This window comes from Hippocampus zosterae, chromosome 10 (genome assembly GCF_025434085.1).
Source record: "Hippocampus zosterae strain Florida chromosome 10, ASM2543408v3, whole genome shotgun sequence".
Taxonomy (NCBI): Eukaryota; Metazoa; Chordata; class Actinopteri; order Syngnathiformes; family Syngnathidae; genus Hippocampus; species Hippocampus zosterae.
Genome location: NC_067460.1, coordinates 3,274,068 through 3,290,130, shown reverse-complemented (window position 1 = coordinate 3,290,130; position 16,063 = coordinate 3,274,068). Strand labels below are relative to the sequence as shown.

Genomic DNA, 16,063 nt, shown 5'->3' with positions numbered 1-16,063 from the left:
CTGACTCCAAAGTACAGGGCGTTGCAGTAATCGAGCCGGGATGTGACAAAGGCATGAATTACTGTCTCAAAGTGTTCATGTGAGAGGAAAGGTTTTATTTTGGCCAGCTGTCTAAGGTGAAAGAAGCTGGATTTAACAACGGCACCAATTTGCCGATCGAGTTTGAAATCACTGTCCAGTTTAAGTCCCAAGTTTGAGACCGTTGATTTCAGATAAGGAGATAGGGGGCCCAAGTCTACAGGATGGAATGTACAAGGTCCACTGGGGCCAAACAATATCACCTCTGTCTTCTTTTCGTTGAACTTCAAGAAATTTTGTGCCATCCAGGTTTTGATTTCTTCCAGACAGGATAGGAGTGGCCTTAATGAGAAGGTGTCTTTCTTGCTCAGTGGGACATAGATCTGGCAGTCATCTGCATAGCAGTGGAAAGGAATACCATGTTTCCTTAAGATGGAACCCAATGGGAGCAGATACAGCGAGAACAGCAGAGGCCCCAGAATTGAGCCCTGTGGAACACCACATGACAGGGGAGCAGTGCGTGATTCAGAGCAGCCAAGGCTGACACAAAAGGTCCTGTCAGTTAGATAGGACCTAAACCAATCAAGAGCACTCCCGCCAATGCCCACCAAGTGCTGCAAACGAGTCAGCAGAATACTGTGATCCACTGTATCAAATGCTGCAGTTAAGTCCAATAAAACCAGACACACGTGGTCTCCAGAGTCATTTGCCAGGAGGATGTCATTAGAAACGCGTAACAGGGCTGACTCCGTGCTATGCATCGTCTTGAAACCTGACTGGAAGACCTCCAAGATGTTATGTTCATCCAAGAAAAGTTTCAACTGCATGTGCACCACTTTTTCCAGAATTTTGGAAATGAAAGGCAGTTTGGAAATGGGTCTGTAACTTGACAGCTCATCTGGATCAAGACCAGGTTTCTTGATCAAGGGTTGGACCACAGCATGTTTAAACTGTTGGGGAACTACACCAGAAGAAAGGCTGCTGTTGATGATATCCAAGACCGATGCACCAACACTCGGGAGAACCTCCTGAAAGAAGCGTGGGGGAAGAGAGTCGCAAGGGGAGCCAGATGGCTTCGTCTGGCGAACTACATCCTCCAAAAGCGCCAAGGACACAGTATCAAAAGAATTTAGGACAGCTGAACATGGAACATGGACAGAGGGGTCAGATGCGGTATTTGGGACCGGAATCCTAGCTGTAGAGACCTTATCAATAAAGAACTGAAGGAATCTGTTGCACATCTCGGCTGAAGAATCCGAGCAAGTAGGCAGAGGGGGTTTGAGTACAGAATCTATCGTTTTAAATAGTGCACGAGGGTTGTGACGGTTGGCTAGAATAAGGTCCGACAGATATTCTCTTTTGGCCTCTTTTACTGTGAGCTGGTAGTTACGCCAGCTGTCTTTCCAAATTTGAGAAGAGACATGCAATTTGTCTCTTTTCCACTTGCGTTCAGCTTTGCGACACTCCTGCCTAGCTGCGCGGGTAATGTCGTTAAACCATGGCTCGGGTTTAGGCTTTGGCAGCACAATTTTTGAAGGAGCCAGTGGGTGAAAAATGCAAACCTTGCACTTCCCTACGAAGCAAGTGGAAAATAAGTATGGTTGTCACAAGCAAAACAGGATGGTCGCCCCTAAAAGGTCATTGTTAAGAAAGACAAGTTGTCCGTCATCTGTCCCACATTGAGGAAGTCTACAGGCACCACCTGCACAAGATAATCAGAACACGGCGAAAACAAGTAAATCACCCCGAGACGTCATTGCTGAGATCAGCAAACAAAAAAACGGTCATTGTCTACTCAGGAAGGATCAATACTAGGCAGCCACACATACAGACATGGTAAAAGCCACAAGCAATCATAAAAAGGCCCAGTAGGGGCCCCTATTATATTTTAATAAACAGAACAACTGGGATACCATTTTAATCTACAAACTAAGTTATGGAGTAATTATAGATACCATTAAAATCTAGATAACAAGGAAAGCCACAGCCAATCAGAATACACAACGCAGTATGACACCATTAAGTTAACAAACGATATTAGAAACTAACCAATGGAAAGAGAGGGGTTGCCCTTCATATCGCTAGAGGGGTTGCCCTCATATCGCTATAAAACCTGTGTATGTTCCGGGGAGTTTTTCAGAGTTCTTCCGATGTGCACATCTGTACCTCTCCGGGTTTGATTGAATAAACTCGTTTGTGACCAGCCTGCACCACGGCCTCTGGACTTAGTTTATTTTTGGACTTCGAACGATCTCGGCTTCAAGCTCTTTGAAACTTCTGGTGTGTCCTCTGAGCTGCGGTTTGATTAAGAAACCTTTGATTTTCGCTTCTTTGGTGTCGACCCACCGGATCCTTCAGCTGACACCCGGGAACGCCTCGGCGCGCCCCTGGCCCCCGGGAAAAGGCGTGGGGTCTGGCTACGGGCCGACACATCAACAGTATAAACAGTTTAGACGATATAAGCAATATAAACAACATAAACAATCAAGTATCAAGTACAACTTCATTGTCATGGCACTTGTGGGTAAAGTGAGGTAGTGCATTGTGCAATACGCAGATGTCAGATGATGAGGGGAGGGTCATAGTCTGTGACAGGAGGCAGCGGTCGGGTAGAAGCAGAGGGCAGGGAGTGCGGGCAGAGCAGGGAGGGAGTTGAGTCTCCTGACCGCCTGGTGGAAGAAACTGTTTTTGAGTGTGCTGGTTCTGCTGGACTTTGCAATCTCCTTCCCGATGGCAGCAGGCAGAAGAGGCTGTGAGATAGGTGGGTGGGGTCACCTGCGATCCGGATGGATTGGCGGGTCAGACGGGAGTAGTAAATGTCCACGAGTGGGGGGACAGAGACATCAATGATCTTTTTAGCTGCTCTCACGGTGCGCTGAAAAGCCTTTTGGCAGGACACAGTTCTTGGTCTCCAGGTGGGTGAGAGCTGAGTGGAGGGTGGTGGAGATGGCGTCTGCAGTCGATCTGTTCTGCCGATATGCAAACTGGCTGGGGTCCGGGGGGGGGGGGGGGGCAGACTTTATGTGCTGCATGACTAACCGCTTGAAGCACTTCATGAGGATGGAGGTGAGTGCGACCGGGCGGTATTCATTGTAGCTGGAGGGGGACGACTTCTTCGGGACCGGGATGATGGTGGTGGCCTTGAGACAAGTTGGGACAACAGCCTGGGTCAGTGAGGTGTTAAAGATGTCCGTGAAAACATCTATGAGCTCCTCAGCATAGTCTCTCAGGACGTGACCAGAAATGTTGTCAGCTTTCTTTCCTGCCGCTTTCCGTACGTTTGTCCTCCTGAGGGAACGCCTCATACTATCCTGGGAAAAGGTCAGCACCTGGTCGCCAAGAGGGGGTGGGGTCTTCTGTGCTGGGATGTTGTTGTCTATCTCAAAACGGGCGAAGAAGTCATTCAGGTTGTTCAGCAGAGAGATGGAGCTATCGCAGGTGTGCGTAGAGGGCTTGTAGTCCGTGGTGGCCTGGTTCCCCCGCCACAGGTTCCTATTGTCTCTGCTGTCCTTGAACTGATCTGCAATCCTCCTTGAATATTGTTTCTTGGCCAGTCTGATGCCTCGTGACAGGTTGGCCCTGGCAGTCCTGAGGCCCACCACATCTCCAGCTCTGAAGGCAGTGTTCCTGGCCCTGAGGAGCCTGTGGACCTCACCTGTCAGCCATGGCTTCTGATTGGCCCGGATGGTGATGGTTCTGGTGACCGTGACATCATCCATGCACTTCCTTATCTAGGACGTGATGGTCTCCGCGTACTCATTGAGTGGTTGCATGTTTAAACACACTCCAGTCTGTGGAGGAGAAACAGTCTTGGAGTGCTTCTGTGGAACCCTCAGGCCACACTCGTACTTGCTTTCTCACTGGCAGTGGTCAGCCGCATCACAGTGGTGTGGTCTGAGGCACCAAGGTGGGGGAGGGGGAGGGCGTTGTAGGATCCTCTGATTGTTGTGTAGACATTTATTTGTGCCTCTTGTGGGAAAGTTGATGTGGTCATCGCTTGCAAGCCATAACAGTGTCGCGGCACCAGGCATCATTGATGTAAACACAGAAACACAGAATCCCCCGCCGCAAGTCTTCCCCCCCCTCGACGAGCTCTCTATCTGCTCGGTAGCACGTAAGCCCGGCTAGCCGAATAGCCCGGTCCGGGACACTGTCTTTGAGCCATGTCTACACAAAAACAAAGACGCAGCAGTCATGCGCGGTTTTGCAAGTTGTTCCAAGTAAGCGGAAATAGTCCAATTTGTTGTCCAGCGAGCGTACGTTGGCCAGCGTGATGGTAGGGATAGCCGGTCGATGAGGGCTAGCTGCTCGCCTAGCCCGGATACCTCCGCGCTTCCTCCTCTCCTGCTTCCTTTGATTCCATCTGTGGCGCTTCCACTGCGGGCTGGTTGCAGGAGTCGGGGTCGGTGATCGAGCAGGTCTCCGCAGCAGACCGCAGTCACGCAGCAAACCGCAGTCATGCAGTTTGTTTGCCTTTGTTAGCTTATTATCCATTTTTGCAGTTCTGCCGATGGCAAGCAAAAACTCACGAGGGTCTGCGCGCCTTGGTGCGCAACTCAGTGAAAACAAGGAATATAAAGAACACGAAGAACACTGATTTGCAGGGGAAGAGAGAGAAGCCGCTGCGGGTAGCCGCGCTGCCATCGTGCGTTGCCAAACTCCAGCATACAAGCGGGGCTGTGAAAAATGCTGCCCAATTCAGTCGCAAAAAAACAGTAATGACAGTCAGATGGTGTAGACATTCCTCTTGAATCAAAAATCAGTGCTGGTACATGCGTGCTGCCGAGAAGGCGCAACCACCAAGCACAGATTCCTCTCCCATGACGAACGTCGGGCCAAAAAAATGCTGAAAAAAATCCACAGCAGGTCAACACGATGTAACAACAAACACAATGTGACAAAACAAAAGACAAAAACAACAAAACACGCAAGGCTCTTGAAGAGCACTTGCCGACGGCTGTCTAATTGGACGTCATTTTGGAAAAAACAAAACAAATAAAAAAAACCTTACAGCTTGTTTGAAACGTCAGGATCTTGAATATACAGGGAGTCATTAAAACACCCAGGATGTATTAACAGTATAGCTTTGCTTTTTATCAGCCCATTGACTTTATTCTGTCATCCCGAACTATTCTGTTCATTCGTGATGTGCTCCACGGGTCGAATCCCTGAAGCGTGTGCCGAGTAATCTAGATGAGTGGTTCATGAATGGGGAGTCGAAGCGCGTGTTGATGACGTCAGTGGTGACGTTTGAAGCCCCACGAAGGTGGTGTACCACGTGACTGATTCAGGAAATGATACAATAGGTTCGAGTGTTGTTCAAAATAAAAGCGAAAAAGAAATGCTATAGATTCTCCCTCACATTTTGTGGTTTCGGGTCCCTTATTGTGCTACTTTTTGGCATTTGATTCAACGAGCTTTTTTGCGATCGAACCAGCAAGAAAGAGGAGATATTCCCCTGTTTGGGAGCACTTTGAGCACCTCTCACCTCAGAAGGTAATGCACTGCAATTACTATTTAACAGATTCCAATAATGAATGAAAATAAAATGTGACAACACATACAATTCACATTTTTCAGACACTTCATCCCATACTTTTAGGTGAAGTGTCTGGTGTGTTCCAAGTTGCTTAGTTACAATAATAACAACTCAAGTATGCTAAGGCACTTTAGAGTCTTGCATGGCAACGAGGAGACCAACCAGGTTGAACCCGGCTCAGGTAGGCCATTTAGATTCATAGACCCATACTACACTGTATGGTGTTTGTTGTTTTATAACTCTGACATGTATTTGAATTTATCTGAGAAGGTTGACTTGGCAGAGCTGTTGGTGGATATGGTAATTGAGGATTCCCAGCCATTTTCCTTGGGGGACGGCAGTTGATTCAAAAAGCTCATGAAAGCTTTAGCTCCTTCCTACGTTCTACCTACACGTCAGGTATGTGTTACAACATGAAGCATTATACTATCGGATTCACCGTTTCAATACTTTTCAATTCAATACATTATACTTTTTTTAGACTTTGAAGGCCGTGGTGGAAAAAAGGTACCAGGAGCCCAAGGATAAAACAAAAGCTATTGTGGCTAAAGCATCTGCATGTAGTTTGACATCAGATATGTGGACTTCCATCAATATTGATGCCTATCTAGCTGTGACATGTCATTTCATTGATGAAACCACGTCTCTCCAATCTATTATACTGGGGATGCAACATTTTCCAGAGACACACACTGCAGCAAACATGGCTTCTATGAAAACTTTGCGAATGTCTGAGTGGGGTATCAGTGCAAATGTCTCGTGACTGATGGTGCAGCAAATATGGGAGCTTGTGCCAGAGAGCTTCATATGCGTCACACTATTTGTGTGGCACATACCCTAAATCTTTTGGTCAAAAAAAGCACTTGACCAATGTCCTGAATTATTCCACATCCGGACAAACTGTCGAAAGATAGTTGGTTATTTTAAGAGCAGCACTACAGCAAAGGTAAGCTCCTTACTCGTCATATGTAACATATTTTATTTATTTTTTTCTATATATTGATTTGACACTTGATTTTGTTGTAGGAGAGAATAACTCAGATACAAGTTCAAATGGGCCTTCCGGTGCTTAAGCTTATGCAGGAGGTTGATACAAGGTGGAACAGCATTTATCTCATGCTTCAGCGTAAGTATACGTTGAGAGAGCCTGTCGGAGCAGCTTTGGCTGGTCTACGTACTGGTCTGACACCATTGTCTTCCGAACACTCCAGAAATATTGCTGACTGTTTGAAAGTATTAGAGGCATTCTGCCTGAGGCGAAGAAGATTTCCGGGTCAAAGGTAATTCCGCTCTTGTCCATGTTGCATCACTCTCTGGAAGAAGAGGAGATTCGACTGCTTCAAACTTCAGAGAGCACATTGATGGTTGAGTCTCTGCAAAGACAAATAAGAGAGAAGCTGAACATCCTTCAGCCTATGAACATTATGTTCCTGGCCACTCTGCTTGTCCCAAGGTTTAAAAAAAACAAGGCTTCAAAAGTCTCAATAAAGCAGCAGAGACAGAAAAAAGGCTCACGATGGAATGCGCAGCTATTATGAGGTGCACAGCGTCCTCATTAAGATATCCTTTATTTGTCCCGCAATGGGGAAATTACAATCAGAATTCAGAAAGGAAAAATGCTGGGTAGGGAGAGGGGTAAGAAAAAAACACGCTCGAACTATCCTCTTCCGAGGATAATTTCAGTTCAGGATAAAAAACGACCCTAGCACATGAATAAGCAAATGACAGTTTCACAAGACATAACATGTATAAGGGGGAGGATGAATGATGGAGGGGGGGGGGGGGGTTAACCGCGACGCGGCTGAAAAAATGACCAGCTGCACGGTCCCCGTTGCTCCCCACATTATCAAACCACGTCACGGGGGAAAAAGAATCGGAGCGATGAATACGGTGATAACAAGGATGTGTATGCGCGTGTGCTTGTCCAGTCGTGTACGTGTATGCGTGTGCAGGTCATGACCGGCAGCTTCTTCACTTCCAATAGAGCCGCTCCCGTCGGTTGAATTTTGCGATAGAACAGCAAGCTGCCAATACCAAACAGCAGCATACCTGTTATCAAAAGGCCAATGATGTAGATGTCGTCCACATCCTCCACGGACAGTACTTTCAGCCACACCGGTCTCCACTTTCTCCATGGGTCCAAGGTGTATCCGGCAGCAAGTGTCCCCGGAGGGCAAGCAGGCTCCCCACTGCCCGCTCTTTTCGTCGAAAACATTTTGTCGATTACGGCAAGAGACCAGCCAACTAATTCCATGGTTAGTTCTTCGGATGAAAACGCGGTAGGAGGCTAGGGGAAAAAAATTAGACAAAGACAGCACAAAAGACTAAGTGGCAAGCAGGGAAAAAAAGAGGTGGGAGGGCAGGAGAGCTGTGCAAAAAGTGTCTGCCTTCGTCGAGAGCCAAGCAGAAAAGACTTCTTCTTTTGATATCTACTTCATCATCATCACCGTAATCATCATCAGAACTTTCCCAGTCTGTTAGGGTATTTAATATTTCCTAATTGTGCTAATATTTAATAATAATTACGCATATCTGTTTATCTTTTCTAGGAAGCAAACTGTGGCATCATTTTGATACCTCAGTCCATCAAGCAAGAACCACAACTGTCACGGCAAATCCAACAGTTGAGGTGCAAAAGTATCTTGGAGCACCAAACATCCCCAGAGTTGAAAGTCCCTTTCAGGACTGGGAATCACAGAAATATACGCTTCCTATTCTAGACCAACTTGCTATCATATATCTATGCACCCCTGCTTCATCAGTACTATGTGAAAACGTTTATTTCAAAAGCATGTGAAATTCTCTGCAAAAAAAAGAAACCACATGAGTCCAAAAACTTTGGATAAAATATTGTTTTTAAATAAAAACGAATAAGCACTTTATTTTACCTCCTTATTTCACATTTACACTGGTTGCATAAACACAAACATAGACAAAGTAACACAGAACAATTCATGTAAAAACACTCCTCTAATATATACTATGTGTTCAGAGCATGATTTACACCCCACCATTTTATTGCATGCACCAAGCATGTTAGACATTTTCCTGTCCACATGATGGCGTAGTCAAGGAAATGATTCATCTTGAAGCCCCTAAGCGTGTGTGAAGTATTTCCCTGCAGGGCTTCACTGCTTTGTGGGACTTCATTTTGCGATCACTACTGTTCGTACATAATCAAGTTGTGGTCGGTTGAGATCATAGGACCTGACTTTGATCATCATCATCATGAGCACTTTACTTATTATTAGGGATATGCGCATCAAATCCTACAGTATACTTATACTATAATTCTGACCACAACTAGATTGAAGTTTTAATTCAGATTAGTTCAATCATATAATTCTCCAATCTGTATTAAAACTTGAATTTTCATGATAACGCTTTGTTTTGTTTTGAGGATGCCTCGTGAATGCCCACTGAGCTGACACGGTTGATGTGACATTTAAGGCTTTTTGGATCATTTTGGACTAACTCCAAATTATACATACATGACGGGCATTTTGGGGAGGTCCCATTGCCATCCCTGTTCAGCACAAGTGTGCATTCTGCTCATATTTAGTTATGATATATAACTTTCACATGCTCGCAGTGCAATTGTGTCCTTGAAGCAATCATCATTTAAAATTGGAACTCTCCCGACTGGAGACTTTGTAAAGATGCACAGACATAGGAATGCGCCAGTTGATACAAGCTAAGAAACGGTTTAGGAGAAACGAAAGCTTTGATGTCACACCTTGCGTTTCGGTACCGCCCTTATGATAATATAAATATGTGAATCCCTTCCTTCTTCGCACTCGTGACCACCGCAGCCATTGTCTGTAAACTGCAGGTGCCCGGAATATCCTGTTATTAAAAGCTTCGAAGAAACTGTTCATCGACTCCAGCCTGTATTTGGATAACCAACATCCTCATCATCTGAAATTCAACGAACACGCGGGGGAAAGAAGGCCACTTTCCCCCAACATTTCAAAAATAAATAAATAAAAATCATAAGCAGGCACTCAATGTACACCTGGTAGTATAGTCGCTTGTCATAAAGCAGGTTGGTTCACCTTTTTCAACACGAGACCTCTAATGACACCTGGTGGACAGCTAAAAATATTAAATTATCATTATTAATATATTAAAAATATTTTGCTCTGAGGACTGACATTCAAGAGGCTTGCATGCGGCCTTGTCCCCTCCCCATTCTTCTGCTCAGTGAGATTAAAGTTAATTAAGTAAAATTTAGTATAGTCATGAAAAACAGGTCGGAATTGACCTTGTGAAAACGGATTGGTCTAACTTATGATTCTCAAACATTTAGAACTGATTTCTTCTGATGGAAATTTCATAGTTTCAGAACCTTAAGACGATAGCTGTATCTTAAAAAAAGTTTCACTTTTTGAACAAATACAAATTTTCAGGATATTCGAATTTGTAAGGGTGAATTAGGTCACGCTTATTAATTCCTGTACAATAACATGCAGTAATGGTTCACTGAAGGTCAGAAAATACGCAGACACACGTCAACATTTCCAGGTTTAATAGTTAAAGCATGGAAAAGGAACTCTTGCTCATCTTTTGGAATGCACTTTCCTTGCAAACAGGCCAAACTGTGAACCAGCAAGCTGTTCAACACACTGTTTACGTCCACAGTGATTGGGGCGATTTCTTAGCTCGAGGCGTCAAACCACCTCACCCCCCCCAAAAATAAAATAAAAAAAATCAAAATGTAGTTATCAACATGGCCAGTTGACAATCATGTTTTACTGTTTTCTTTTATTTAGACAAACCCAAATAAAAGGCACATAAAACATTGCACATGTTTACATAATTATTCTCAGTGGACATACATTTTTAAAAAATGTAGGAATGTTGTACCTTTCTGCTATTCAGAAAGTCTAGCCTCCGTATGTACAAAACTTGTTAATGATCTAATACAAAATGTTTTATAAAAAGTTTTTTTTCCTTGCATGTCTGTCATAACTATAACTAAGTCCTCTGATCTAAACGGTTTGTACAAAGATATACATTCATTTGCCTTCACAACATTTACCATATTAACCCCCCGACTATTTGGCCAAATAAACACTTTTTGCAAGTCACCTCCCCCCTTCACCCCCGCGTTCCCAAAGATAATGATTTCAAAAATGTCAATTACTTGTATCGTCATGACTCATAGCTAATCCTGATGCAAGGTGTTTCTTTCACTGGAGTAACACCGCAATCATTTTCATCAAATAAAATGCCATAGTTTAGTCGCCAGACATTGGCCAACATCTGAAAAAGGCTTCCTTCACAGTATATTTCGTCAAACCTGACAGGCAGGAAGCATCAGCGTGTGAAGAAGTCTTGCAAAATATTTCAGGCACATTTGTTTACAGCCACTAGAAAAGGACATATAACAGCACATGCTTGATTTTACCCTATTTTTTTAGTGTTTTGATTTCCTATGTCACTATCCTTCTTAAAAAAAAAAATAAGAAAAAAGGTTGTTCAATTTAAACCTATTATGGACAAGTTCAGTTCACATGCAACATTGTAAATAAAAATAACAACTATAAAATGAATTTTAAAACATTCCAAGATCATAATGCCGTTCCACATTAAAGCATTTCCCTTGGAGCACAGTGCTGCCATGCACACAATTAAACGAGCAAAAAAAAAAGCATCTTGGCCAATGACAAGACCCTTGTATCATTCCACCAAACTGAAATGCCCCTTTAAGTACCACTCTGTTGTAGTGTGCATATCCTAGTTTGCTGCAAGTGCTTGAGAGTCACCACTCAACTTCAAACAGGCTTCATTCACATTGTTAAATTTGGTGGACTGAACATCACATAAAGCCACAGAATGATTGTGCCTGGAATAAAAACAAAAATAACCAAAGACTGCACTGCATCCAGGCCGGTCTAAACGCATGTTGGGGATAACGTAAAGGGATCAAAGTGTCAACACAGTTACATTACATGACAAAAGACTCCAAAAATGTAGAAACCAAAATCAGTAAGGACATTTCATGCTGTGAAAACAACATGTTAGGCTACTATTGCTGTGCTTACGGAAAAAAAAATAATAATCTTATGCCTTGATGTTGAGACATTTCCACAAATAAGGAATGCTGCTTTGATTTAACAAACCAAAACTAAAAGTTTGAAGGTGAAATCTGAAATCAGACTCTTGACTTCTACTTCCCCATTGTTAAAAAGATAGATAAACTTTAGACCTGTTATTTTTTTCCCGGCACAGAAAAATAATTCCTGAAATGAAATTGTATTAAATTAGCTTTCAGCTCTGCTACCGCTCCCAGCTAATGTCTGATACCATTTAATATTAACAGGATTGCATAAGAGGTTGTAAAATCAAGATAAAAACAAAATTGGCCACTTCACAGGAACAATGTTACTCCTCGAGAAAAATTGACATCCAAGTGCCCTCGGGCCCGCATGACAAACATCACGCCTCACCTGTATCGGGTTTGGTCATGTGACATCGGTAATGCTGTCAATTTCAGTCCACGACATAGGGGAGTAGAAAGACATTACTCGGATACAATGTTTCGACTCCTGTGATTACACGGAACATATGATTGTTCAAAAACATTTTTGACTTAACTTCCAATTTCAAAATAACGCTGGTGATAATTTTCCCACCCATTTCCTCATCATTAAAAGTCTTTGGAGAGCTCAAGATACAGTATACTGGCGAAGGGCTGTGTGTGTGTTTTTTTTAACAATTTGTTTTTGGACCGAGTTCATTTTAGAAATGCGAAATCACCGATACTTCCTCGACCATGTGTGGCATGCACTGTTTGGCCAAATGGGGTTGTAGCCCTGCCACATGAAACTGAAGAATCCAGTATTTTTATGCACTTGGTGGAGAAAAGCTTTATCCATTGATCATTGTTTGGCACTCTTGCTCTTGGATGGCCATATCAATGCTGAGATTGTTCTTACATTGTAGCTTGTGGTGCAAAGTCAGACTGACACTTCCACAGGTAAAAAGCCAACCATATAGTGTTTTAGATTTACACACACACACAAAAATAAAAAAAAGACCAGTCATTAACATATTATAAAAGACTAATCTCAGTCATCTGTGTTTTACTTGCAGAATTGGGATCCTATGCCTGCTAAATGTAAACATTCTAATCTACCCAAAAACTTTGGGCTTGGCTTGCACAGTCCATGTGCAACTAAGAAAATCTATACACCTCTACCAAAAAAAAACAACAACAAAAAACGGAATCTTTCCATTTGACCTTTGATAATACTGTCTTTTAAGGGCAAACCCTCTGCTTTCAGTTAAAAAAAATAAAATAAAATCTCCCTTCTTTTTGTACCGTTAACTGTCATGTCCTCATATAAATACTTAAAAGAATCCAAAATTGATGAAATCACAAATGTGTGAAGAGTATCCAGCAGTGATGACACGTGACCAGTTTCCAGCCATTTTAAAATACCACCACGGGAGGAATTCATTTACAAGAATTGTTCGAGCCAGCCTCGGAAACATCAACGCAATCTGAAATATTGCTCAACACCGACCTCCTAAATGAATCCTTTAAAATACAGAAACTATTAAATACTGTTAAGCCTTCTAAAATATTTCAAATCTATAAACAAACTCATTCTAATTAGGAATCATTTTTCACACCCTCTGGTAGCAACACACCCGGATGGAAGATTTGTTGTAGTGTCACATTCGTTGACATCAAATGCCCAGCACATAGCAAATCTTTCCCATGCGCTTGCTCGTGAAGCAGCTGCAGTGAGCCAGCTAGCAACCTCATCTCTCTTATCTTCAAAACGAAAAAGTTTGAAAAGCAAAATTATGGTGGGAAGTGTAACTGCTGACAATGTAATGATTGGCGATACAACTTTAAATATTAATGCTCATAACTAGTGAATATCTGTTTGAAAATAGTCTGACCTAAAACTGAGCAATATACAATTTTGAGCTAAGCTAAAGTTGTGAGCTACACGTCCCAATTCCAATGAAGCTGGGTCGTCGTGTAAAATGTAAATAAAAAGAGAATATGATTTTGAAATCCTTTTCAACCTATATTCAATTACAAGGGCAATATACAACACAAGGGCAAGATATTTAATGCTGAAACTGATGACGTTTTTTTTCCTCCATTATTCTACTCCGTCATTTTGAATTTGATCAACACGCTCCCAAAAAGCTGGGGTGGGGGAAACAAAACTAGGAAAGTTGAGCAATGCTTAAATAACAATTATGGGGGAAAAAAATTAAACAAGATCAGCGAGTGCTTTTGGGTATGAAAGGAGCATCCCCGAAACGATTGGTTCGTCACTCTTAGTGCGCATGAATGATCTGAGGATGTTCTAAATTTGTTTGCAGCTAAGCATAAAATGAATTACGATATTATGGATGAATCATGCCTCTGTGCATATCAACGTTTTGCACACCAAATGGTGTGTGTGTTTGCACATTCATCAACCAGGGCTAATGTCTCTCAACATACAATTGCAAGGAATTTAGGGTTTTAATCATCTACAATCTGGAGAAATAGAAAATTGGATGCCTGTGATCTTCAATCTGTGAGGTGGCACTGCATTAAAAAAACATTGCCACAATAGGATATTGCCAAATGGGTTCACAAACACTTTAGAAAACGTTTGTCAGTTAAATTGTTGAACGGTGAGTCACTACATGTGCAAAAATGCAAGTTAAAAGTCTACGATGCAAGGCGAAAGAGGAAAAATAACATTTGGACTCAGCGCAAAGTTCAAAAGCAAACATCAGTAATCATAGCTGAGAGGTACATCTTGGGTTTGGAGTAACATATGTTGTCATCTAAGCAATGTATTTTTGAGAGACTTCCTTGCATATTTCAGCAAGACAATTCCAAGACACGTTTTGCATCTGTTACAACAGTGAGTGTGGCTTCGTTATAAGAGTATGAGTACTCAGCTTGCCTGTCAGCAGTCCAGACCTGTCTCCCAACGAAAATATCTGTCACGTTATGAAGCGCAAAATATGAAAACGGAGATCCCGTACTGTCGAGCAACTCAAGTTGTGCATCAACCAAGAATGGAAAAGAATTCCATCTATAAAGCTTCAACAATTAGTGTCCCGAGTTCTCAATTGAGTGTTCTTCAAAGGAAGTGATGTCACACAGGGGCAAACATACACCAGTCAACTTTTAGTTGCAGGCATCAAATTCAAAATAAGTTGGATATGTGGGGAACGTTCATCAGTTTGATCATTAAATATCTTGTCTTTTTTGTCCGTTCGATTGGCTATATGTAGAAAACGATTTCCAAATCAATGCTTTGTTTTTATTTACGTTTTACACAACCTCCTATCTTCATCATAATCAAAGTTTTTCATGATAGATGCAACGACGGTAAGCGTAGGTTTAAATATATGGTGCATAATTAAAACAAACTGCCTGGAAGAGCTTCCAAAGTGAGCCCTCAATCAGGTAGTTAATTGAAACGTATTTGGGTTCCCCAATCTTTTCAATAGGGAAGCATGTTGCTTGGAAAATCTTTGGCATAAACGTTTGCTTACATATATATACAGTGTGTGTATGGGTGTGTGTATGTATATATATATATATATATATATATATATATATATATAGATATATAGATAGATATAGATAAATAAAATACAAGGAATGGGCTCACTTAAATTAGACACCAGGCAATGTTGATCTTCTGTTTGTCCATTTTCAAGACAGAGGTCTGGAAAGTCTTAACACTCCTTACTTCAGCGGGACGGCTTTGGAGGTAATTTTTGACTTACAAAGTATGTCATTTTGCATCAATGTGATGAATTCATTTGTCACATATAGTATGTCGATCAAGGAGTTTAAAACGATTAAGAGTTTTTCCAAGCATTTCTACTCTCATAAATAACAAATTTGTTTTAGTACTGATTCGTGCAATTTGAAATACATGTGGGTTGTAGGGTGCCGTTGCATTATTTAGTATGGTATGCCAACTTGAGTGTTTAAGATAGGGCCCATCCACTGAGACTGCTATGATACTAAGATTTGACAGGTTCATCTATTGTTAAGCAGTTACATTCTCAACAGTTAACTCAGCGGCGAGAAAACAAACTCTACCAAGGAGGTGAGGATGGCAGAACTTGGGAAAGAAAAGGCATGCTCTCCATGGGCCTCATTGCAATGTTCAGTGGGCCGGTGATATTCATTGGCATTGGTGTGGTGATGGCCACGGGGTGGGCGATATTCATGTGGGCTGTCGTGGGGATGTTGACGGAGGCGAGATTCACAGGGCCCGTGATGGTGACAGGGTGCTGCAGGTTGACGGGGTTTGTTATGTTGACTGTGCTGGTGGTGATGTTCATCTGAGCAGCAATGGTGACTGGATTGTTGGCACTGCCGCCGCGGTTCATGGCCGAGGTGATGGCCGCAGAGTTGGTGACAGGCGTGGTCGTGGCAGAATTGGTGTGTACGTTGTTGGTATCTACCAAAAAAAAGGGGAAAAAAAGAGCGAGAGAGAAAAAGAGAGAGAAGAGCCC

General features: G+C 42.6%; 2 protein-coding genes across 5 annotated transcripts in view; both read right to left on the bottom strand.

The window, feature by feature from the left end:
* LOC127609250 (uncharacterized) overlaps positions 1–16,063 on the bottom strand; it is a 215,409-nt gene that overhangs the window by 47,596 nt on the left and 151,750 nt on the right. The window lies entirely within an intron of this gene.
* LOC127609182 (vascular endothelial zinc finger 1-like) overlaps positions 10,302–16,063 on the bottom strand; it is a 29,686-nt gene continuing 23,924 nt past the window's right edge. For all 4 annotated transcript variants that reach the window (XM_052078966.1, XM_052078968.1, XM_052078967.1 and 1 more), the window contains one exon: positions 10,302–16,008. In XM_052078966.1, coding sequence (XP_051934926.1) covers positions 15,641–16,008 — 368 coding nt within the window. In that variant the 3' untranslated portion in view covers positions 10,302–15,640. The remainder of the gene's footprint in view (positions 16,009–16,063) is intronic.